This window comes from Camarhynchus parvulus, chromosome 1A, assembly GCF_901933205.1.
Source record: "Camarhynchus parvulus chromosome 1A, STF_HiC, whole genome shotgun sequence".
Lineage (NCBI taxonomy): Eukaryota > Metazoa > Chordata > Aves > Passeriformes > Thraupidae > Camarhynchus > Camarhynchus parvulus.
Window position 1 is genome coordinate 49,096,158 of NC_044586.1, and position 25,580 is coordinate 49,121,737.

The following is a 25,580-nucleotide window of genomic DNA, read 5'->3' on the forward strand; positions in this document are numbered from 1 at the left end:
TATTTATTCTCTCCCTGTGAGACTGGGTTACCAGCTCCTTTTGGTGTGACAAGGAAAATTAGTCTGTGTTCATAAAAAGTGAATCCACACATCTTTTTCTAAACCAGTGCCAAAATAATGGCAATATCACAGGAAAAAAAATAGGAAAAGTTCCTTGACTAAAGTGTCTCTTCAGAGATCAGTGTCTCAGAGCTGGTAACTTGTATCTTCAGACTCCACTTGTCAGTTTGAGAGATATCCAAAGAGCAGGGACACCATAGATCTGATTTCATGAGAGTTGTTAATAATGCATTAATTTCTCCAAAACTGTGCTCTGAGAGTGATAAGCTTATAAATATTTGCAGTTTTGAGGTTTAAACACGTCTATCTTTTTATTGTAAATGACCATTGGCAGAGTAAGATTCCTGAGTGCAAAGGCCCATCATGCCAAATGTGTTCTCAGGAGCTCCTTGCAAGAATACCTAAAAAACTAAGATTGGACAAAGCACTGTGTAGATCCAGAGAATGTTACTGAAGAGCAGGCTTTTTACATTTACCCATGGAATTAAACATTTGTGGAAATGCAGAGGCATTGATGTAAGAAGTTCAGTCTTAAATTAATTTTTTGGTTCTTTAGAAAAAATAAGGAAAGTGAAGGGGTGTTGTTTTGAATTTCTCATGATTAGTATTAGACTAAGAGTAAGCATCAAATGTTCCTTGGACAGAACCTCTAACCATATAGCAAAATTTCCATGTAACACTATTTAACCCCTGGTCGTTCTCCTGATGAATTTGGATCGCTAGCCCAAACTTCACATTGGTGTTGACTGATTTGTAGCTGCCCTGGTTTACACAGGTCTGACCTTTTTTTCACCCTAAAGCTGTGCACACCCACTCTCCTTTCCTGTGGCAGAAGTGCCACTCACATGTAGGTTGTACATATGTTTTTCAGAGACACTCCTACGTGAAAGAGTGTTTGTGTGTGTGTGTGTGTGTGTGTGTGTGTGTGTGTGTGTGTGTGTGTGTATGTATATATATATATATATATATTTGTATATATGTGTGCTTTGGCATCTGGGGGTCATGTTGGCAGTTGCCTCCAAACAAAACACGTGGGGTATGTTGGATTTGGTGCTGCAGGCTGAGGGAGGTGGATATAACTCTGGGTTGGAGGCTGGCAACAGAGACCAAACACTTTCTGGCAGAGGTGACCTGAGTATTCTTAGCTTCAGCCAGACTTCACCCAAAGCCCGTCACAACAAGTTCCCCAAAAAGGTGTTGATGCTAAGCATTGACAAAAAGTTGGCTAACAATTGGTACCAGCACCCCAAACTTGTCCCTGACAGAAAGCTGGGAGAGGCAGCTTGTTCTGCCTCATGGTTAGCTAGATAGGTTCAGGGTGTGTTGTAGCTGTAGCTTATCTAACCATAAAATCAAACATCTATTATTTGTGATTAATCATGTTCAGAAAAGCAGAGAGGGACCTAATCTTTTAACCCTTGAAGGGATAGATTTATAACAGTACCTAGAGACTTAAAGTGCTATTAACTATTTAATATTTTCCAGTATTTTCTGCTGAACCCGGTTCAGTGCCATCGGTCTCACTGCCCAATGATAACTAGATGTCTCACTGCACTGAAATTGCCAATAAATACAGATTAAATATTCGAATATTTTTACAGATGTGGACCCTTAGTGCCATGAGTCCCCATCAGTTCAACTGCTTTTAACAGCATCAGTAAGTGCCTGTTTGCATTTTTAGGCAATGATGTGACTTGGAAATCTGATAAGCCCTCTTACTTCAAATGAGCTTTAAATAGAGCAGATTCAGGACTAAAATTCAGTTCTAGATACATGTATGAGCTTGAAATGAAACCTACAGTCCACAGGTCTAATTAACCTGACAACATTTATTTTAAAAATGGTTATTAAAAGTCAGACTAATACTAAATTATTCCCATGCTCTTCTCACCCTTTTCCCCTATCTATGAAGCAAAAGAAGTTATTCTGTAGGGAGTGTTGAATTTTTTTTCTAAAACTCTTAAAAGTAATTTTGTTAATAAATGCATATTCTGGATAGAATTGTTATGCTACCCCAGTTGTTACATTACATGTGAGTTTCTAGAAGCCTTTATTCTTCCAAATGTGTTTGTGACATGGCACAAAACCTGGGTTTTAATACATATTAGGACTTGGTCTTTTTCTTGAAGTCTTTAAATGCTAATGTTAAAAACTACTTGATAAGTAATTAGAAAATATGTATTCTAATTGTTTTGTCAATTGTTTGAAAAAAAAACCCCTAAATCAGATCAGTTCTGTATTTGAAAACATACTACATTTTATTCAAGTGGCAATATTCAAGCCCACATATGTAATGGGATTTTCTGAGGCATTTCTTTCTTGATGCATTGGAAGCTGAATTACATTTATCAGGAATAAAATTGAAAATAAAAATATTATTCTTAGATACATAATAGGAAGCTGGAGACAGCTGAGCTTTCTCTCCACCTCTAAACAAATGCTGCTTTACATAAAATATAGCGCTCTCTCTCAAATTCCTTCCGCTACAAAGAAGTTGGTTTCATTTCTAATTCAAATAAAACCAAAGCACAAGTGTCTCTCTGAATTATTTATCCAAACGTGTCTCCTTATTGTTCCCCCTCGTCTGATTCAGCCCATCATTCCTTCTGTCCCCCAGAACATTTTCTGCACAGCTACCAAGAAGGAGCAGGACCTGGGAAAACTCCTGATGTAGATGCCCACCCCCTGAGGTCAGGGTGACAGAACAAGGCTGCCGGGGGCTTTTATTTTTAGCAGAAGTTTTGTATGGCACAGGAGGAGGTTGGCAGGAGCTAGACTGCAAATCCTGGTGTCATTCTCCTCTCTGTCAGAATTATATATACACACTCAGGCATCCTTTGTCACATGGTGGGAATCAATAGCTGCTGACTCATGGCAATTGTTGCATCTCTCCCATGATCTCCATTTCCCAAATATCAAGTGGAACTACAGCATCAATTAAAACAAGCAATATTTCAAATTTGTTGTTCTTTACCACTTTAGTTGGGGAAATGCAGTATTTTCTACTGGTTTATCTAAATTGTTTCTTCCACTCTTCCAATCTATTTTAAATGTGTTCAGCTTTATTTTTTTACTATAGCAAAGGTTTTACCTACAAATGTATATAACCCAAATACATGTGAACAGTGTGTGCATATTTTAGTCTTGCTTACTGATATTTTATTAATATTTAATTGGAAAGTTACTCTTTGCATGGTATTTTTGAACAAAGACATTAATGGGAAAAAAATTCCTCACAAAGACATTAATGGGAAAAAATTCCTCACAAAAATTTTTTACAAAAATTCCTCCTGTTTACTTCATATTCTGAGTGCAGATAAGAAAAAAGGAAATGTTTAACTGAAGTGAAATGAGACCTAGAAGAATGAAAGTAAAGTAGAGGGTATAAAAGTGTGGATCTGCCAAGGCTGAGCTGCACAGAGCTGAGGGTCCAAGGGGATGCTAACCCTTGCAAAAAGAATATTAAGGAGGAGGTGGGCAGTTCCTGCAACAGCAGCCACCCTCCAAAGGAAAAATTCATCTAGAAACACATGGAGAGAGAGGCATTTCAAACATGTGTCAGATTGGCCTCCACACTGAGAGAATTTGGCTTAAAGAAGAGATGGATGTGAGGCCAAACATGAAAAGCTGTCTGTTTAATTTTACCCTTTGTCCTATAATCTATTTTAGGCAACTAGATGGCCCTTTGTTTTAAAAGAGGTGTTGCTGAGATGTGGCAGGTGCTCAGGAAGAGCAGTGCCTGCTGGCTGTGCTGCTGTTTGTGTCTGCGTGGGACCCTGAGCGCTGCCAGGGACTGAGGGGCACCTACCTCAGCAGCACTGCAGGGCTGCACTGGGGCATACCTGGGACAGCTGCTAAATGCACCTTCTAGCAGAACTACTGGTAGTATTGATGGTAGAACAGTCAGTAATCAGAAGTTATTTCAGCATTTCCCATTGTAGGAGTGATCTTCAGGCCCTTGTTGGCCATACAGATACAAGCAAAACCCTGTCAGTTTGTCCGTGCAAGCACGTCCCTCCCCGACAGCAAATATTAGCCAGACAGAGTGGTTCAAGTATCAGATCCCATCTCAGAAACCAACTCATTGGTGGAAAAAGCCTGCTGAGTAAAAGGCAAGAAAAAAGGGAGTCATGCTGCAAGCTGGAGAGCCAGTGCAGGAGAGATCTTCTGTACATGCCTCAGCCTTGGGAAACCTTAATTTGGAGCTCAGTCAAGGATGAGACACAGGCCCATAGGAAACTTGCCTTCATTATTTCCAAGGCTCAGGGAGCTACCTGTTTCCTATTTAATCCAACTAGCTTTGCAGAATCGGAGACAAATGTGGCAAGAACAATAACGAAAATGTCTGTAGTTGTTCCAATAATTCTTTGTACTTGTTTCCTGTATTTGTTTCAAATTTAATACTTAAATGGCAACAGTCATGCTTGACAAGATGAGGAAACCCAAGGTTTCCTTTTTTTACACTTCACAATTCCCACATGGGGATATGGACATTTTTGACCTTTTAGTCTGTATTGTTAGGATACACAAATGCCTTTGACCACCATAGCTCTGTACACAGGGACTCTTTCTATCCATCTCTGTATGTCTGATGGGGGTCTGACTGGTTGTGGAGGTGGTATGTAGCTGTTGAAGCTGTTGTCATGCTGGCTTTAAAAGCCTCTTTATGCAGCTGTGATATTGCTGGTCCCTCTGCCCTTCCGTGGTCACTCACACCATCCCATGGCATGGTCCCTTCTGCCCTTCTGTGGTCCCCCACACCACTCCATGGCATGCAGACACTGGATCAGGGAACAGTGGTCCCTGGGCTCCACTTCCACACGTCATGTTCAAGGAATAGCAAAGACTGAGGACTTCATATTTGGTTTTAGGGAGGATTATGAACAAATGATAGAATCATGGAATGAGTCTGGAAAAGATCATCCCTGAGGAACACCACAAGTCACTGGATTTGAGTCAGTCACCACTGCCAACTGGATTTGAGTCCATTCACCACCAAATCTTTGGACTCAGCCACCCAGCCAGTTTTTAATATAACTCTTCCTGAACTACTTTGTTTGCTTGGTTTTGCCAACATCCCTGCTTCTCCCCGTGCTGCAATGACCTAGATGTCCCTTCTGCTAATGCCTGTCGCTGCTGAGTCCAGAGTGTGCAACTCTCAAAACACAATTCCCCTCAAACACCCCTCTGGTCGATCCCGTATCAGGTCATAATACAGGCAATACAAAATTAGTACAGAAGGAGCTCAGATGCTTACAAGTAGTACATCCACCTTTTAAATGAATTTATTTACTTATTTTACAATTACACGATGAGGGTTTAGGTAAAATTCTGCTCTCATCTCCAAATGCCCTCAGTTTCTCATTAGTTAAAAGCCACTCATTAGGAGGAGCGCATTCCTGGGACAAACACATCAGCTGTTGTAAATTGTTTCAGCAAAGTTTTCTGCTATTCATTGATTTTATAGAGGTAAGTGCCATGTTATTTACTCAGTCAAAAATCATTAAAGACAAAGTTTTCACTTCTGCTTGTAGTCTACCAGTTAGGAAGGATTTCTCTGTTGTTTTCTGTATCATGTCAATTCTGGACTAGATTTTATTCTTGGTTTGTATTTTTATCTATCAAATAGCTATTTGGTGCTTAACACTCCAATGTGTAACAGCAATTTTAGTTTAGAAAACTGATACTGATGCTGTTTGTGAATAAGACTCACATTTAAAAAAAAAGAGTAGTGTTTTGACTTAAAGGATATTTCAGAATTTGATTTATCAATTTAGTACTTAAATGCACTGGGCTGTGCATGCAATGCTGCTCACTCAGAGGGCAGCTAGTCACATGCTGTTTGGGTATTTAATCCCATATGAATAATAAAAAAATACTTCTTTCATTAGAAGAAATACATTCAGGGGAATTTTTTCCAAATAGCAGTCACACCTATGAACAGTGCATTTTAAAATAATCTCAAGAGGAACCCAAAAGAAGATGCAGTTCGTTGTTTGAAAATTAGTTCTATTCATTAATGATTGGTGTCAAAGTACTATGCTGGGTTTTTGTAGAGCTAAAGGGTATTTTAAATTCATTTATTTGAAACAATGTAGACAACAAACTAAGCTGTGTATTGGCATGCAAATAAAGTGTAAAGTCAATTTCACCTCAAATGCTTTACATGTATTTTTCAATTTGTTTTGAATTTCTGTCACCAAAATATAATATTCCCTTTTGTACCATCCAAAGAATAGTAATTATTTACTGCAAGCAGAGATTTGCAGTGGAAATGCACAAATGTTTTAAGAGTTTGCCAACATATTAGGATTTTTTAGCTGACTAAAGGATACATTTTTCCTCTCACAAGATTATAAATGCTTAATACCTCCATGAATTTAGCTGGATTATTTCCAGATTTATACCCCTCAATTAATTTCAATTGAATTTTCTTGAATTACACTATCTGAAAGCATAATTCATCTTTGTGTGAGCTAAAGTTAATTTAGCTTAGAGCATTTTCTCAAGAATAAGCCAAGGCCTGATTGTAGGCATTCTCTCTGTTATCAATTTGACTTAATTTTTTTCTCTTATAAGTGCCTCTAATAACAATAAACCTTTCAGGAAATGAATGTGTGAATTTAGCAGATGGTGTGAAAGAAGCTAAACTACTTTAAATGCTTTGCAACAATGTAAACTTATGTATTATTTATTATACAGTATTACCAATTCATACATTCTTAGAAGCTATTAAAATTCCATGCCAGAAGGTAGGATGTATTTTATTAGTGTCAATTAATGTTCATGGTCTTCAGTTAAGAATATTTAGTGATAAAATTAGAAGGAAAATTTATAAAAATGTGAGAACTTTACAGAATGCTGGTGGTTGGCACTTTAATTTTTAGCCATTCAAGGTCAGATCTAGAAGAGGGTACTGAACAATGCTGAGGATATTAGTCTTAATTATTCAGGGAATTAAGGCTTTAACAGCTCTGATAATCAAGATGGCTCCTCCAAATGGTATAACCCACCATTTTTTTTCTCCTTTATTCTTTGCATATGGAGAAGAAATAGATATTAAATTGCATATAAAAGTTTGAATTTTAAATTTTGCAACTTTAAATATTGGAATATTTTTCCTAGAATACCTTTGTATTCAGTTTATAATGCAATAGAAGCAGATGGACTGGAATTGAAAATAACAATGCATCAGGCTTTTGCATGAAAAAATTAGATCAGTGATTAAAAAAATGTATTAGATACAAGCTAAATTCATGTATTTGATGTATAAAATGGTATAATACTCCAGATATTTTTTCCACACACAAAATGCTTCTTTTACTCAGTCCTTCAGTAATTGAAAAATTGTTTGTGGCACATATGTATTCCATCTCCTTCTACTGTACAGACAGATTTAAACCATATTACTTTATCTTCCCCTGTTATTCAAAGTGTCATCAATAATCTGCAGTGATTTAAAATGACAGCACAATCTTTTATCTAGTATAATGCTGGGACTCATGATCTGTATCTTTATTTTCCCTCTGTCATTGTGCTGAGTAGCCCTCAATCTTGCTGGTGCTAGTGAAAGGACTTGGCACAAGAAACAATGTGTGTGAACATGCAGCACTCTGGCCCCTAATAGCTAGAGACAGATGCATTACAGGTAGAGGAGGATAGACCAGGACACAGGAAGGACTACAATGGTTATTTTTAACAGAATCATTTCAGGCTGCATGGGAAAAATATCTTGTCAATACCTGTTGTTTCCCTTTCATTTCCATGCTTCCTTGCAGTCGTTTCTCTCAGTTTAAGGCATGACGCAAGCTGCACATAACAGAAAGAATGAAACTAAACAGCAATTGCCTAAGCAAAACTCTGCCCCCAAAATTATTTACTGTAAATCTTTGATACGCACCAAAGACTGTCCTCTGGCATTTTCCATTTGCTTTTACATGAATAATCCACAGTGCACAAGAACATCAGCAATGATAGCAGCATATGCCTGGATCTCCATTTCCTTGATCTTTGAATTTCTTTTCATATATTTTGCACAAAAATAAAGAGATGCTACTCCATGTTTTGCAAACTGATATTTATGGTCACCTATTGGAAGTGAACTGTAATATGTCAATCATATGCTCATTTCTGATCTTTGGTCTTTAAGAGAGATTACAAACATAGAATCAGAATTATAGAATGGTTTGGGTGGGACAAGACCTTAAATATCATCCAGTTCAAACCCCCCTGTCATGGGCAGCAATGCCACCCGCCAGATCAGGTTGCTCATAAGCCACATCCAACCTGGCCTTGAACATTTCCAGGAATGGGGCAACCACAACTTCTCTGGCTAACCTGTGTCAGAGCCTCACCACCCCCATAGTGAAGAATTTGTCCCCTGCATCTAATCTAAACTTTGTGTCTTTCAGTTTGAAGCCATTCCCCCTTGCCCTTTCACTACATGCCCTTGTAAAAAGTCCTTCTCCCTCTCTCCTTTAGGCCCCCATTAGGTACCAGAAGGCTGCTCTCAGGTCTCCCCAGAGCCTTCTGTTCTCCAGGCTGAACAACCCCAACTCTCTCAGCTTGTCTTTATGGGAGAGGCACTCTGATCATCTGAGCATCTTCATCACCCCCTTCTGGATACACTGGAACAAATCCATGTCCTCCTTATCCTGGGGGTCCTAGAGCTGGATGCAGCATTCCAGGTGGGTTCTCCTGGGGGCAGAGCAGAGAGGCAGAATCAGCTCCCCTGGACTGCTGGTCATTATTCTCCTCATGCAGCCCTGGCTGTGGTTGGTTTGCTGGTCTGCAAACACAGGATGCTGGGTCATGTTGAGCTTCTCATCAAGCAACACCCCAAGTCCTTCTCCTCAGGATGTTCTTGTCCTTTTGTCCATTTTTAACTTGGGATCTAATCTGAGAAATATAACTGGACAATGACAAAGATATGTGAGTCAAAACACTGTAAACTGGTAGTTGTGAGGATACAGTGGATGCTTAATCTGTCTCTAATGCAGTTTTACATTTTGGACCACAGAAGGTTTCAAGGCAGAATACTTCTGTTAAAATGGTGTTCTCTGTCCATGTTTCCAGCTTACTCATGGAAGACATTCTTCAACAAAAACAGGAAAAACAAGAATTCTTGCACCGTTGCATCATTTTCAAACAGAAAAATAACAACAGGGTCAGACCAAGACAGAGACAAAACGGACAGTTTTGGTCATTCCTGTATTTCCTAAGGAGACAGAGAAATATACAAATGTGTAGATAAACACATTGTAAATACATATGATATGCATACAAACTATACCTCATAGGGAATAATGTATCCATGCACAAGATTTTTAAAATTATTTGCAAGCAACTTTGAAATGTGATTTTGTGGAAAAAACCCCAAAACCCTTAAGTACAGTAGAAATGTCTATTTCTTAGCCATAGTAATAACTTCTACACCAAATGAGGTCATCCTACCTTCTAAAAAGGACACTTCTAGCTGCCAATTTTATACATTCCTCAGTGGAATTCAAACAATTTGGTTTCATTTTCTCCCTTTTTGTCATCAGATTTTATTTAATTTTCTAAAAAAATAATTTCCTAAGAATATGAGAAATACTAGTTAAAATGAATATGTTAGCCACAAAACAGTGTGAAGTACGCTCAGCAGTTGCAAGATAGGAGTCAATAGCATGTATGAGAGGCTGAAAATAAACTTGAGGAAATGTTGTAAATCTGGTTTAGATCACAAAACATGACCCTTTTATTGGAAAAATAACCTTTCCTCTGTGAGTTAACTGTACTCTTTCCTATTCTGGATTTTAAATTACATTAATCAGATACTGCTTATAAGGGAATCATAAGTGGCTGTTACCATAGGAACTACAGACTTTTTTAAAAAAGTTTGTTTCTGAATTTTGAAGTAATTATTGAGTTCAATGACAGATGTACAGTATAATGCATACTTCACAGATTAAACCAATTGGGTTACAGCTAATTGTATGGATTATACTTCAAGTCAGCACAAAAATGAGTATAAAATGAGAGGATGACTTTGCTGGCTGTTATGAAGTTGTGTTGTCTGGTTATATGACCAACATAAAAATCATAATAAGCAGACCATGATAATGTGTCATTGAATCAAAAAAAAAAAAAAAAAAGAAAAAAGGGAGAATTTGAACCAAAGTTGATAATGAGCTTCAGGGAAGAATCGTTAATGTCTGCGCTCATTAAAAACAGGGATTAAAGCACTCCAATTAGTGCCCATGCATGAGAGTAAAAAGGATGAAGTCCAAAGACAGAGCAATGGAAATTGTAATAAAAGATGTTTTGTTCTTGTTTAGAGGTTCTGTCATGCATTTGTGAAACAACAGATAGTTTATTTTCTCATCATTCAGAACTATAGGCTTGTCTGCTTCTTTGAAAACTTGTTTCTCTTGCCTTCAGAAGACTTTTTAAAGAAAAAGTATCTGTAATTAAATTCCCATCTACAAATAACATAGAATTAATTGCAGATTAATGAAACTATATTGGAACTTTTTCAAATTATGATCTTTTTATTCTAATTATCTCCCCTTTAAGGAACTGTGTATATGATAATGTGTCCTGTGTGGAATTAAAAGTAGCATAAAAAGTGAGATGCTTTGCAATGAAGTGCAGTGTTTTAATTGCAGTGAGATGCTTTAGGCATCTAAAAGGTAGGCAGGGTATCTATGCACTTATCATCTTATTTAGATTAATAGAGATCGCTGGGTAGCTAATTCCATGTAGCTTTAAATAAGGAATTTACAGCAACTTTTGGAGGTATCAAGCATTCACTAGAGGATTTTGAATAACTGCCCTTGATCAGATCCTAACTTCTAAACAGCTTGAGCAGGATTAGACAAATTTCCACCTTTTTTTTTTTGTGGTATTCATCTTGCAGGGTGCAGAAATCTGCATGCCTAGAGTTGAGCAATATGTCAAGCCTTCTTCACAATTTCAAAGATTTGGTCAATCCAAATATTGAGAATTATTTGACATCTCCTGAGATAAACGTTTTCATTTTGTCACTTGTGATGTTTTGTCCTGAGTGAAGAGCTCTGAGGGTGAGCCAGGGACCTCCAGAGGTCCCTTCCAGCTTCAACCACTCTGTTGTTTAAAGTCTTGTCAGGGGCTTTAGAATCTTGTCAGGCAACAAGAATTGCCCAAGAACTAAAAATACATAACTTAAAATTACCGTGCAATATTATCTCATGACCTAACTCTGTTATGATTTATTATCTGCAATATTCTAATGTCTAGGGGTCTCAGATCTAGACAAGAACTCTACTGTGTTAGTCATTAATATCTAAAAAACGGATCTAATTATATGTACATAATAACACAAGGCTGAACAATCCAGCATTTGGATTGTGGGAACAGGAAGCTCAGATCTTTTCCAGATGCTTTTCTTACTCAGAAATTCACTAAAGGTCTTTTCCTTTTTCCTGATGCTCTTCCCATTTCATCTGAGCTACCACTTTTTGAGAAAATTTGTGTTTGTCTTATAGATTTGTTCACATGTATTGCAAAGCAATCCAGTCCAAATAATGAAAAATCACTTACTGATGTAGCAAGATAATTTGCCATATCAAAGAAGAAATGCAGAGTACTGTGGTGCGTTCTTCAGTTTGTATAAAACAGGAAGGGAAAGGCAGTTTTTGCAGCTTTTTTGTTTGTTTGTTTGCTTGTTTGTTTGTTTTTCTCAAGCCATGGCATTACTTAGGTGATTATGCAAGACTGCAGAAAAATGAAGAAAAATGTACCAGCTGAAAGCATAAAACTTCCTTGCAACAGATCAGTGCAGTGAAAGAAACCTTCCGTCCTTTTTGAACAGGCAGGATTTTCAGTAGTGTTGGCTTGGTGGCAATGGCCCATTTCACTCAAGGATGTTGTCCTTAATGGGATCTAGAGGATTATGAACAACATTTTAAAACTTGGGTGCTAAATCTATATTTAGGTCTACAGAACAAGCATTCAGAGAGTGGGTGAGGAAACAACAGAGCGTGACTCTCTAGCTTGGTAGTGAGGGCTTGCTCCTGGGAAATCCTGTGTCTTGGCTTCTTGCAGTCCCACCTTTCTCTCCCTACCCCAGCCATGTTTACATGAAAATTGCTTCCTTCTCATCTTGGGAAGCTGCTCTCTAATCAGACCACAGGTGAAGGAACTCAATGCTTTTCTGGGAGTGAGGATGGAAAACCACAAAACTGAGGACAGAGAAGGGCTGTTCTATAGGAGACATAAGGACAAAGTTGAGTTTAAGGGAAAAGCAGAAAAGTAGGAGAGCAGTGTCAGGCAGGAAAAGATCCATCAAACCCAGAGGATGGAAGAATGGCATGGAAGGACAAATGAAAGAGGAAGAAATCCTGGATTATATAACTTACTAGAGCAAACATATTTGCAAACAGGGGGAAGCTCTTCTAGTCAGTGATTAACTGATGTTAATTGGGGAAATACTAGGGACAAGTAAAGCTAGACTTTACAGGCAAGGAAAGAAATCACTAAAATGGATGTAAAAATAGGGAAATATCCAGTTTCAGGACATTTAAAATTCACATGTCTGGTGCATGAATTGAACCTGCAACACACACAATGATTGCAGTAATTTAACATGTGCCTAAAATGGTGAATGATAGAAATAACAACTGAGATGAGAAACTATGTATATTCATAGAGAAACCTTTTTAATCATCTCTGTAGCATAAAAAGATCAGCAAAGAAATCTGAATTAAAAATCCACGACAGAGCTGAGTTGTGCTTCTTGGTGATGAGACTGGAGCAGAGACAGATTTTGGAGCAGAGGCAAATTCTGGAGCAGCCACTTGTGGACCTGGGATACAAAGCAGGGGTGTGTCTGGGGTACCAGCAGCCTTGCAGCTCTGGCAGCTCCCAGCAGGCTACAGCCCCAAGCCTGTGTGACTATCAGGGAAAACATCAGACCTTGAAAGGGAAAATTAATATGAATACCCCTCTTTTCTGAAAACTAGCCCCTTTTTCAAAGATACAGCATGTTCTTTCAGCTAGTTCAGATCTGTTTAATGTAATTTATCTTCTTTTGCATGCAGATATTTGTCTTTGGAATAAGTAGCTTAGACCACTAAGTCATTAGTGGTATCCCTCTCCTAGCCTGCAGATTGATTATCACTCTTGCATCTATTCATTTAGAAAATGAAAATGAAATTCAGGGGTAGATAACAATATTTTCATATCCTGAAAATTGCAGAGTTTCTGAGTTGTCGTCATTAATCTGTGTGAGGTAGAAGTGTCTGCCTTTTGTTTAAATTACCTTTCCTATTGCGACCATTTGAATATACAGATAGTAAATGCTGTAGCCCTGCTGTGATGATTTCTAGGCAGACTGACCATAGCAGAGGTTGTTTGGAAGCTGAAATTTTTAATGAGTGCATATTCTTTTTTTATACTGTCATTTTAAGTTATTACTTTATTATCTAGTTTCGTAGACATGAGGGAGCAAATAAATGTTATGGAAAGGTCTGAAATAACTGTGTGAGGAGTCTGGGTGAAAACAAAATGAAGTTTCCAGACGGTAGTCCATCAAAACATTTTTCAAAGCATTTGAAATTAGTGTTAACTTTTACAAGATCAGTTTTGCACTTTTCTCTCTTTGTGCTGAGTTTAATGTCATCAAAAGCAAATCAATGTTATCAAAATGTTATCAAAAGTAAATGAAACCAAAAGACATTCCATTGTCATTCATGCTGCCCTTCTAACATGGTTTTGTCTTCCAGGGCACACCATAGCCATTTCCCAGGAGGACGCCAGGCCATGGCTGTGTGGGTCAGGGCGCTGGCCGTGGTGGCCCTGCTGGCTCTGGCTGACGCTGCCCTGCTGAAGCCGGCGCGGGCGCCCCCGTTTCTGCACAAGCCTTTCCTGGTGTTTTGGAACGCGCCTACTGAGCAGTGCCGGCTGCGATACAAGGTGGACCTGGACCTCGGCGTTTTTGACATTGCATCCAACATCAACGAGACTCTGAGTGGGTCCAACGTGACAATCTTCTACCACACCCATCTGGGATACTACCCCTACTATTCAGATAATGGGAATCCTGTTAATGGAGGGGTGCCTCAGAACGAAAGTCTTATCAAACACCTCAGCAAAGCAAAGTCTGACATTGACTATTGCATACCCATGAAGAAATTTCAGGGACTTGCAGTCATTGATTGGGAAAACTGGAGGCCCCAGTGGGATAGGAACTGGGGCAATAAAAGCATTTATAGAAATAAATCTCTCGAGATTGTTAGGAGACAGCATCCTCGGTGGTCAGAGGACAAAATTAGGAAAGTGGCTAAAGAGGAATTTGAAAATGCTGGCAGGAGCTTTATGAATAACACCATCCTTCTGGCTGAGCACATGAGACCAGACGGTTTGTGGGGTTACTACCTTTACCCAGACTGCTACAATTACGATTACAAAGAACACCCCCAAACATACACAGGGAAATGCCCAGCCATTGAGTCCTTCCGCAATGACCGCCTGCTCTGGCTGTGGAAGGAAAGCACTGCTCTCTACCCTTCCATATACCTGGAGTATGTACTGAAGTCAAGTCCAAATGCACTAAAATTTGTTCACTATCGGGTTAAAGAGGCAATACGTATTGCCTCAATTGCTAGAACAGACTATGTTTTGCCTGTATTTGTTTACTCCAGACCATTTTATGCCTATACTTTTCATGCTTTAACAGAGGTAAGCAGACAGACTTTTTCAAAATGTAGAAATTAGAAATAGCCTTTAGAAAAAGTATGTTCTAAAAGCACTTACACATTTGTTTTTCATATTTAAGGCAGCCCCCTGAGAGGAAGTACTGTAGTCACAGTACAAAAGTCTATGCCTTTCAAGAGTTAATATTGCAGTGGTTTGGTCTACCTCTGTGAGATAATATTGTATATTTTTAATGAAGGTGGTTTAGAAAGAAAGTACAAAGAAATATATTTCTTAAGGAAGTAATTCATTTTGATATTTTTATTGTTCAGGGCAGCTTATGAAATGAGCTTGACAGATATTATGACGTTTAAAATTAATTAGTGCAATGGAAAGATAAACTTTCATGAGAAAGAATCCTCAGGGCTTTTTGTTTCTTTATGCAAATGTGAATTTATTCAATATAGAAATAAACTAGTTCAAGTAAAGCAGTCTGTCCTGGAGTTCCTAACTCCTGCATGATGAGCATTGGCCGTCTATCTCACTTGTCAGAAGTACAACATCTTCATGTCAAACATTTAGTGCTAAACTATGGAGTCTTTTTATCAAAGAAACCCAGTTTTTGAGTCATGCAATGTCCCATCAACCAGTGTTCAAGGGCAATAAATATGTAGTGGCCACAACACTGATATTAAATTATATATGTGCAAATCTCAGACTTTCTGAGATGTGTAATGATGATTGTTGCTCTTTGTTTATGCCAATAATAGAGATGCACAGACACTTATTAATTTCTCTAATAGTTGCTTCAAGTGCCAAAAGTTTTTCTGTGGTTTCTATAATTTCATGAGAAGAAAGAAAATCTGGAACAGGGAACCCATGGAAATAACCCCTTGATGATAAAGGTCATCTGAGGATGCTCCTTCCCTTTATTTTATGGAGAGGTGGTGAGAGATTCCTTCTAATGCTGCCAGAGACAAGTTCCTGACTCAAACCAGAACAGAATAAGGGAGAAAATTGGCAAGGGAAAGGCAAAGTTCAGTCAGTAAACCACAGGCTGTGTGGGGCTTCAGCCGGGAGCTGGAACTGAGGAGGTGCAGCAGATCCCTGAGAGCCTGAGAAATGTTTCAAGCTGACCACAGGAAGGAAATTATACTTTCAGGCTGCCCCTGAAAAGCAAATTGTACATAGAAGTAATTACGAATTTGGTCTGGTTAATTTTCAGCAACCAGAAACTCTCTGGAGTTGTTTTCTCTGTGGAAATCACAGGTGCTAGCTGACTCAGAAATCATGGGCAGATAGGCCAGCCTAGTCCTGAAGGCAAGGAGTCTGGGGTCAGTACAGGCAGAATGCCACCCAGAAGAAGAAGAACTCAGGCTAGGAAATATATAAGAATTTTTCAAATGCAGTCTGTAATAATACATTTTTATAAAATTAATTTGTCCCTTGATCAATATAAAAATACCATGAAAGCTATGAAAACTAGCATGCTGTTACCAGTTATGTGTGAGTTCAAAATCTGTGGTAGTAGATAGGTACTGTTTTACCTTAAGCTATTTTCTGAACAGTACAGTAGTAATTTGGAGTGATGCTTCTCTCAGGCTACATTCTTTAACTCACCAGCCTGCTTTCCAGTTGCATGTAGCCATTTACTTTTGGATGCTTGAAAGATTGCTTTACAACTTAAAAAAGATCTTTACATAGCCAGAGAAATATATTTGGATTATGCTCCACTACATATTTTCTAATAAGGACAGCATGGGCAGGGTACTCAACATGGGACAGGGCTTAACGTGGCCAGACTACACACATGATCTGTGAGAACAGCTTGGGGTCTGACAGGAACTTGCAGTATTGTATTTAAAAACATAGAAGTGATCCAAAAAATAATGCTATTGTATTCTTTCATAGCCCTGGAGCCACTGGGGTAAGATAAATGTGGTTTTGTATGTTCAGGTTTTAGGCTAGGTTGGAGCTTCTCATTTGACCCATGCCAAGCCCCTAAGTGATGCTTACAAAGTTACAAACAAGGCATGAAACCTCTGAGCTCCAGAAACAATGTGCATGAAGGTGACAAGGAAAGGTCCCAGGACAATGACATCCAGGCTAAATGTCCACAGAAAAATTGGGACAGTGGGCAGATGGGATAGTTACCTGACCTCTGGCAGGGACTGGGCCAGGACAACCACAGCCTTGCTCCATCCAACTGTGCAAGAGCTGTGCTTTCTATTCCAACAAAAACACTACTGACATTCAAGACTTGTGTGCAAGCCCTTCTGCACAAAGGGCTTATGTGAAATTGCACAGTGAAGTCAGAAAAAGTGGTTGTGAGTCAGAGTCACTGAGGGAGGGACACAGGTCTATCAAACCTTCAGAAAGATAAAAGGCCCAGGTCCCAGACAGATGCTGTAGCTGTGTGTGCTGTACCTTCCACCCTGACTGCATCTGGAAATCAGGTGAGTTGTGTATAAGGTGTCTGAGAAATTAATCCTTCTTTTTGTCTTGGAAACAATTTATAAATTCTGAATTGGGATCCAAATCATTATGAAAGGTTTTTGTATTTGCTAGAAATGTGTATAAGCAGTTTGCCATCTGTAGGGTATTTAGAAACTTTCTGCTTAGACAATTCACTACAAAGCTTGTGGGGGAGGGAAGTTACACAGTAGCATCTGTGTTTCCTGACTAGATGGCTGAAATCATTAATAAAGCAGGATGACAACTGGCAAATGATTAATAATGGATAGCAGTCCTGTTGTTCCCCTACAGATAGTCTTTGATGACTAGGTGTGCATGTGTGTAGAGACCAACCCCTGCAATCCTGCCAGGCTTGAACTCCTACTGCTGAATACAGAAAACTCTTGTCTGTAACCAAGGCTTTTCAAGATTACAGATAGTCTTCTTTCCTCAACATGTAACTAGAACTGACTGTCTTGTTTCACATTCATCTCGAGCTCCAAAACTAAACCTCCAATAGGAGGTTTAGTTCACCTCCTATTCTTTAAGGTCCAGTGCAGTGACTTGGGTGATCTAAATACAAAGAAGTATTGACAGACAGTAGAGCCTCCTCCTCCCTGCCAAATCAGGTGTCCATTTGGATAGCCCAGCCTCGTCTTGAGGACTTTAGGTAGTTGCACACTGGCCCCAAAAGCTTGAACAAAAATGAGCATCACAAGGGAAGAGGCGTGTTGATTTGTTAATCATTTGGGCAAATACCAGTCACCAAAATCTGATACAAGAAACAAATTAGCATTCCCCAGCTAGACAAATGCTAAGATAATAATATTTAAAATATCTATTTTTTTAAAATTGTATGTTTTCTTCCATATGAGGCTTTTATTACACTCTCAAAGAAGAGCTATTCCAGTGAGCCCTCACCAAGGCCAAGCTGTGCTGTGTAGAAGGGGTACATGTTCAGTCCCAAACCAGGACCGCTGTGTCTGAGGCTGCTGGCGGAGCTCATGTGCCTCACTCCGTTCTTCATTATTAACACAAATTTATCATGAGCTGTAGTTGGGTTCCCACTTGTTTCTCTTCCTCTCCTTTGAACATTCATTGAATTGGTGCAAAGGGAAATGGTATCAGACAGAGATGTCATCTGAAACCTCAGGATGAAGGTAACCCTCTCCACAGGGTTATCTGGAGATTATGCATCAGATCAGCTCTTTCTAGTTCTCTCCTTCTGGGAAGGACTCTTAGCACCCGACCTTTGTCCAAAGAATACAAAAACAGGAAATGTAAGGTGTAAGGAAAGTGTTTAAATGAAGTCCTATACAATATTTTTGTGGTGAACTGCTGTTTTCACCAGCATCTAGCACCTGTGCAGGTGCTGTAAGAGTCCTTTAGGAACCCCTAGGAAAACATACCTTCCAATAAAATGCCAAATTCTGGCCGTAGCCAATCATAAGTGCTGAATTTTTCAGTGTTGTCAGGGTGGTAATTCTAAATTGCAGGAAAATGGAAGAATACGTGCCTCAGGGACTTAGGTGTGAAATTATCAGTGTGGACTTCACGCATCTAGAGGCCTGGATGAACTTTAAGGATTAGTTTTGTCAGTTTTGTATCCATATGAATTAGGCATGAAGTGTTGTAATATTTTTTGTGGATCTGATAAAACTAACAAAAGAAAGATGTGGAATATGGGGTTATACAAACTAGATTTACTGACTTCTGGTCAAGCACTCTAATTCCCAAAGCATATTACCTACAAAAAATTTATTTCAGCGTTTTCTCAGGTCCTAATTCATCCAGGAATCCTAAATATTTATTGATTATTTATTCTGGAGGTCTGATAAGTTTTAATTAATTTTTTAATGAGAACTGAAATGTGTTAGTGCAAAATCGCTCAACTATCGTGTGAGTAATGTAGAATCACAGTCCAGTCTTTGCATCTGGGTAAACTTCATAAAATGTTTCGCAGATGACAAAGGCCTGGGAACCCTCATTACCAACACAACAGACTGAATTTCACATTCTTTTAACATTTGATATTTTGATCTTTAATTAACACACTCCTTTTTTTTAAAAAAACTGTTTAATTAATTAATCCCCATAGGAAATCCCTGTTCTCCTTAACCCCATTGAAAATAACACCTGCAGTCCACAGGTGTTTGGATATACCACTATCCTTTCAAAAGTACTACTGGTCTGTATGCTTTTAAGAGTAATGACAGTCTCTAAACGACTGTTTGGGTGATCAGCAGCAACAGGAGCTTCAGGCAAGACCAGTTACACCTTAAATCACTCTGAACTCTGCACTAGGAACCAGTAGGCAAACTCTACTCTTCCAGACTTCTGCAGATTCCCCTCCACTTTTTTGTCCTACCTTTAGTTGAGTGTCAAAGCCACAGCTCACTCTGAATTCCCTGTAATTGTCTTCAACTCTTCAGTGGCTTCTCCCTTTCCCTTATTTATTTGGGCTTTTTTTGAATCTCTCAGGCCACAAATGTTTCAGAAATGGAAATTTCATAACGATGCATTGATAAATCATTGCAGGCCCACTTACATAGAGGAATATATTATTTAGTAGTAATTAATAATAACACAGTTCTTCCACTCTGTAATTTTGCTTTTCTAAATTTACCACCACCATACTGAGATATTTTGGCTGGTATTTTTGATTGTTCTCTAGTTAAAGAGTTGCAAAGACTGTAGAAAAGACCATAAGTATCTTTTTAGAGGAATTTTCTCTTTGTCAAATTGAGAAATACTGTAAGGTCTGTCATTACAAATACTGATCAGGAATTACTTTTAAATCAACTATTGTAGACAGAAATGGTTTTAGGTGTAATTGAGTATGCCTTGAAATTTTAAAGGAAGAAGTTCCTTCCTACATATTTTTAGTTGCATTTTTCTAGACACAATATTCATAATCTCAGAGAATGGCTTTAAGGCACATTCAAGATACATTGCCATGTGGTTGGCAAGGCACTGGTGACTCGTATTCAACGCTCAGGCTGCTGTGGTAGAGTTGTGTTATTGTTATTGCTATAACTCGGCTTCTTATTGGTTCAATTTTAAAAGTGGGCATGGTTTAATATGCAGGTGTGTGCATTTGTTTTTTTCCCCCACTTGGCACTTTTATCAGGGAGAGAGATTAATTTTTTGAAGATATGTTTCTTGGACTAATGGCACCCATGCTGGTAGAAGCAGCAGCCCTGTTTGTAACATGGCTAAAGCAGCACGAGTTAGACCCTAAAAATTGATGGTCTAAAGCCATCAACTGCAGCCAGACACTCTAAGGGTGATCCATGATGTGTGATCAGACTGACCATCACTTGCCAAAAGTGTTACCTAGGTAGGTTTTGTAACCATTCAAACACTAGTACATAAAATAGATCACTAAATCCTTACTCCACTGGCTTGGTTGGAGGAACCCTTGTGAATAAATGACAAAGATTTCATTATTTAAGAGGACCATTGATGAATGCCACCTATGCAAACCTTTGTGGAGACACAGAAGAGCTTTCTAAACTAAACAGTGATTTTATTGAGAAGAATATACAGCAGGACCAATGTTCCATCTGGGGGATAAAAAGAAGTGATGCCCATATCCCAGTGCTTTTTTACTTTAACTTTTGTGTATTTGTTTTTCTCATGTGTGGATTTGTTTTTCTCTTTCAGAGGGATCTGGTCAGCACCATCGGGGAAAGCGCGGCTCTGGGAGCAGCTGGAGTTGTTCTCTGGGGCAGCATGCAGTATGCCAGCTCAAAGGTCAGTGAGATCACTTTGCCAGTTCTCAGGAATCACCTCAATTACCTCAGTCTTAAGAATCAACCTCTCTGGCACCACATCCTCCATATCTATCTTTATCAGTGCCATTAGCCAACAAGGGAGGATGATGGCTCAGCACTCCTTTCAGGTCTCATTAATTCTGTTAGGCTGACAAGTCCTGTTGCACCAGAGCACATTGCTTTGGGCAGGTCATTTGTAGCTCAGTGAAATAATGAGTCAGGTGAGGAGAAAGACGAGTTTCAAAACAATGCCAGACAGATATAAGCACAGCTTGTTTTACAGTGTTCTGCTTTGTGACTATGGCAGTTGTCCAGATTGACTGGGGAGGAATGGAGTCTGGAGGTGAGGTATTTTCTCCAGTTGCTAATATCGAAATGTTACATGGAAAATAATGTCACAAGATAAGCCCCAGTTGCTTCTCCCAAGTTCTTCAGACTTTCATAAATGAACCCTTTTGAGGAGATGAAAGGCAGGACTGGAGTTTCCCAGGAGGCATGGCAGGATAGCCCCCATTCCTAAACCTGGGCTTTGGTGCCCACTCTGCTTTTCATGCAGTCTGCTGTCCTACTCCTGAAGTCTCTGGCAAAGTACCACTGCCTTGGTCAGAGGAACCAGGAAATCTGAACTGGAACTTTCTGGTTGCAATTGCAGCAACTTCTGTGCTGGTTTATGACTATTATGGGGCTTCTGGTAAACTGAAGGTATTGGAGTGCTCAGGGCCGGAGTGGTGACTTAATTTGTGCTTTAAAACCTGTTAGTCCCATGCACTTCTCCTAGTCAGCAGCTACCAGAAATCTCTACTTTAGGGATGAGTTAGTCTCAGATGTGAACCATATGAGCTCTCTTTCTAGCTCCTGGGATTCCTCCCTAGTCTCACACTATATGTTCCTACCAGGCACTCAAATAGTAACTATAGTAGAGGACAATACTTTTCTAATCTTGGAAATAAACTCATTTAAACCAAATAGATCCCTCCAGTATGTAAGTCCAACAAGATTTATCTCAATGGATTACTTTGGACAAGAACAGTTTAGTAATAGCATCTTTTTAGACATAATAAACTTGGACGTAGTGCTAGATACTAGAAATGTGTCATGGCTGTTTATTTTTCCCAGGAGAACTGCTTAAAGGTGAAGCGGTACATCGACGGCCCCTTGGGGCATTATGTCATCAATGTGACCTCAGCAGCCAAGCTCTGCAGCAAAGTCCTGTGCAAGAAGAATGGCAGATGCGTCCGCAGGAACAGCGACTCCTCCGCTTACCTCCATTTGTCACCCAGGGATTTCAAGATCCATTACTGTCACTCAGAGAGGCGCCCCAGGCTCAAGGTGACTGGCAAACCCAGCCTGGAGAGTATTGAAGCCATGAAGCAGAGGTTTATTTGTCAGTGTTACCAGGGCTGGACAGGAATATTTTGTGAAAACAAAGCCTTTTTACCTTCCTCTTAGGAGCCATGCAGCTTCTTCTGCTTTGTTCTACACATTAAGGTCTTCTAAGGCAGTGCAAGGGAATAAAAATTGTGCCTCTAAGAGTCCTGTTTCTTAAAAGAAATTGTTGTAAAGGGAAAAGGTATTGTTGATTAAATCATTTTATTCTGTTTTAGTAATTTTCTACTCCTGGAAATTTTTTAGACAATAAAAACTTTGAAAGCATTTTTTTAACCTGCTCCTTTACTCCTACCTTGTGTTTCACTCATGTGTTTGACAGATAAAGATTCTGTTGTTGCAGTGGAAATTTTACCTGAGGAAAAAAGTTGAATGAACTTGTACAATGATTCAACCATGTAGAAGTTTAAAAAGATGAACACAGAAACTATTTGTTTTGGGGGTGAGCGATTTAACATGGTGATGAGGAGAGTCTTGTGGACCCAGGACTGGGAACTGCTCTCTGCAGCTCTTGCTGAAATCAAGTGGTACATTGTGTGGGCAGCTGCACTGTGCTCTGAGCCACATCCATTGATCCTACTGCTTCTGCATGAGCAATGTGAAGAGTATAGAATTAGACATCAGCAGACACTTCTAAAAATTTATATTTTAGTATTCCGAGGCCTAATTTGATTTGTGTTACTTCTAGAGATATTGGCATTTCCAGTACTAGTGTTCTGCCTCAGTTTCAAAGATTCTGTCTGACTGAACATCTCTGCAATTTCTTTTAGGTGAGGGGTTCTGAGCTCTGAGAGCAGCGCTGGCAGCTGGCAACCAGCAGTGCTTCTGCCTGGGCAGGAAGTAGGGAAGCCCTTCTTTGCTCACCCCAACCCCTTGGAAGGAGGCATCCGTGCTGCCTTTGAAGCTGCTGCAGGTCTTTGCTTTCTGCTGGCTGGTCAGTGAGTGGGGGATGAGAACAGGCTGACAGACCCTACTGTCAGTATGCATTTCCCTCAGCAGGTCAGGAGAAAATGAAGAACGCTATTCATTGAAATATTTTGGCTTGCAGCCTTTGGCTTCAGATGGGGACCTCTCTGAAGGTGGTATAGCTTAATGAACTACTGATTACTGGTTAATTTAGGGTCCATAACACATTGTTCTATTGGGCTGTGCCACGTCCATTTGCAGTTATTCATTGATTCACGTTCATGTGTGAACAGATGTATTCCATCAAAGACCTATCTGTCTTCCATGTAGCCTTTCAATGTAACAAACAATGGATGCCTTCACTGAATTGAAGACAAGCCCAAGAAATTTCCTACACCACTCTTACTAAAATAATTTTATTTGAGATTTTTGTATGATGCGTTGGACTGAGTATTGTTCCAGATCATGGAGACACACCCACATGTGAGTCTAAGATTTCTTTTTTGCCCTTACAAGTATCTGTATTGATCATCTGTGGCCTGACGACATTGCTCACCTTACACAGTACCCTATTCCTGTAGCAGTTTGGTTAGCATCAGCAGGGCTGTATGGAGAAGATACTCAACTGTGTAAGGAGGTCTGAATCATGTCTCTATGAATTATAATCTGCTATATTCTCTGTAATCTCTCTATGTCTGGATATTTATTCATGGTAACCCCACCTAACAAAAACTGTCTTTGCTTTGCCCAGACCTGATTCACAGCTGGTGTGAAAGGTGATGCTCAGATTCACTTGAACTAAAGATCCAGCTCATTACAGACCTGCAGTGGATGTTAAGCCTGCCTTTAAACCTAGACACTGAATTGAACAGACTTCAGTTGAGATTGAGTGACTTGGGGCCTACAGCAAGTCATTGTAATGTCATGTGCTGAGAAGCTCCAGGAGAGCTTTGCCACTGACCTTTTGCTTTGTGATGTGTAACAGCAATGGATGGCAGCAAAAGTAAAGGTAAAAAACTTCCTTATTTTTTAGGAGGTGGGGGAGAGGAAGGATTAAAATTGAAGTTTAGGAAAACTAACAGCTATTAAGAGCTAAGCCTTTAAATTGAAGTTATTGTGTTTACGTTATAAAATATTTGTATCTATATCTATAGTTTAGCTTCTTTATTCAGTTCAGATTTTGTTAAACTTCCAGGGAATTTACACCTACTTTAGTTTCTTGAAGGCATAGAAACTGTCAGCCAGTTTTGCTAAATACCTGTCACCAATGTCAGTCTGTATTTAGACTGGGTGCTCCTGGTTTGTGTAATGCTGCCCCATAGAGCTGAAGTGAAAATGTTGTAATGCTTATGCACTGTATCAGTGAAATGTGTTTATAAAATGTTCTGTGTCACTTCATAATGTGTTTTCTGTATGCTTATAAGAATAAATGAAGTTGGGACTTAAATAGATGATTTACTTGGGTAGCATAAATTCAATTATACCAACATAAGGTCTTCATCAGCTAAAGTTCTGGTAATTTGTGGGAAATTTATGCAAACTAAGCAAATGCTGTGGGTGAAATGTCTGTGTTCATGATTCAATCTGTGCTGAATATCCAGTATGAGGAAATGCTGGTAGAGACAAGTACATAAGGCTCTGTCAGTTTATGTCAGAAATTTGTCCAGTGGTTCTTCTTTAGCCTAGGGTACAATTTCACACAGAAGAGTGTGTGAGTGTCTGTGGTAGTGCATCTATCTGGACACAAAGACTTTTGAATTTAGGTCATGTATTTCTGTGAAGAACTGCAAGCCCAGTTCTGCATCTGCATCGCAATGTTGTCTTAGGTAGAAGACCAAAATCAGAATTTGGTCTAGGCTTCTTAATAATTATTAAAGGAATCAAGTATCTAAGCGAATGTAATTTTACAATTTATTTTCTATTTCACCAAGTTAGAGCCCTTTCTTTTGCGAAGAAAACCACATTTACCATGCAACAATGTCCCTGGAAGAGGTGGAGCTGGATGTAGCTCTGCTGCTGACCGAGGGCAGGCAGAAGTTGCACATATGAATGTAAGGTACATATGAATGTAAGGTATTTCACTTCTTGAGTGCTCCCATGTGGACAACCAGCTACACCAGCCAGCACCAAAGTTAGGATGTATTTTATTCCTTAGCTCCACAAATGGGTCACCTTACAGGACAGGGTCACTACGTGGTGCTACATTAGTGCCCTTTACCAGAGAGAATCCAGGGTGGGATCACGCCAGGTTGGCTGGAAACTGATGCTAGGCAGGACCACAGAGCATGCACCACATGGAGAAACATGAAATATAGTCAAAATCTAGGTAACAAGCAATTTTTT

The 25,580-nt window shown here is 39.3% G+C and overlaps 1 protein-coding gene across 1 annotated transcript; it reads left to right on the top strand.

Moving 5' to 3' along the window:
* The first annotated feature begins 5,455 nt into the window (after positions 1-5,455).
* LOC115910582 (hyaluronidase-1-like) lies at positions 5,456-22,394 on the top strand. Its single transcript, XM_030960834.1, has 4 exons — positions 5,456-5,529; positions 13,806-14,760; positions 20,836-20,925; positions 22,062-22,394. Exons 2-4 carry the CDS (start codon positions 13,843-13,845, stop codon positions 22,392-22,394), a joined length of 1,341 nt encoding a protein of 446 aa, XP_030816694.1. The 5' UTR covers positions 5,456-5,529; positions 13,806-13,842.
* The last annotated feature ends 3,186 nt before the right edge of the window (positions 22,395-25,580 follow it).

Excerpts from the sequence above, each read along its gene's own strand:
- LOC115910582 (XM_030960834.1), top strand. The coding sequence starts at position 13,843 with ATGGCTGTGTGGGTCAGGGCGCTGGCCGTGGTGGCCCTGCTGGCTCTG. Across the intron at positions 14,761-20,835 it reads CTTTTCATGCTTTAACAGAG|AGGGATCTGGTCAGCACCAT; the intron begins GTAAGCAGACAG and ends TTTCTCTTTCAG. Across the intron at positions 20,926-22,061 it reads TGCAGTATGCCAGCTCAAAG|GAGAACTGCTTAAAGGTGAA; the intron begins GTCAGTGAGATC and ends TATTTTTCCCAG.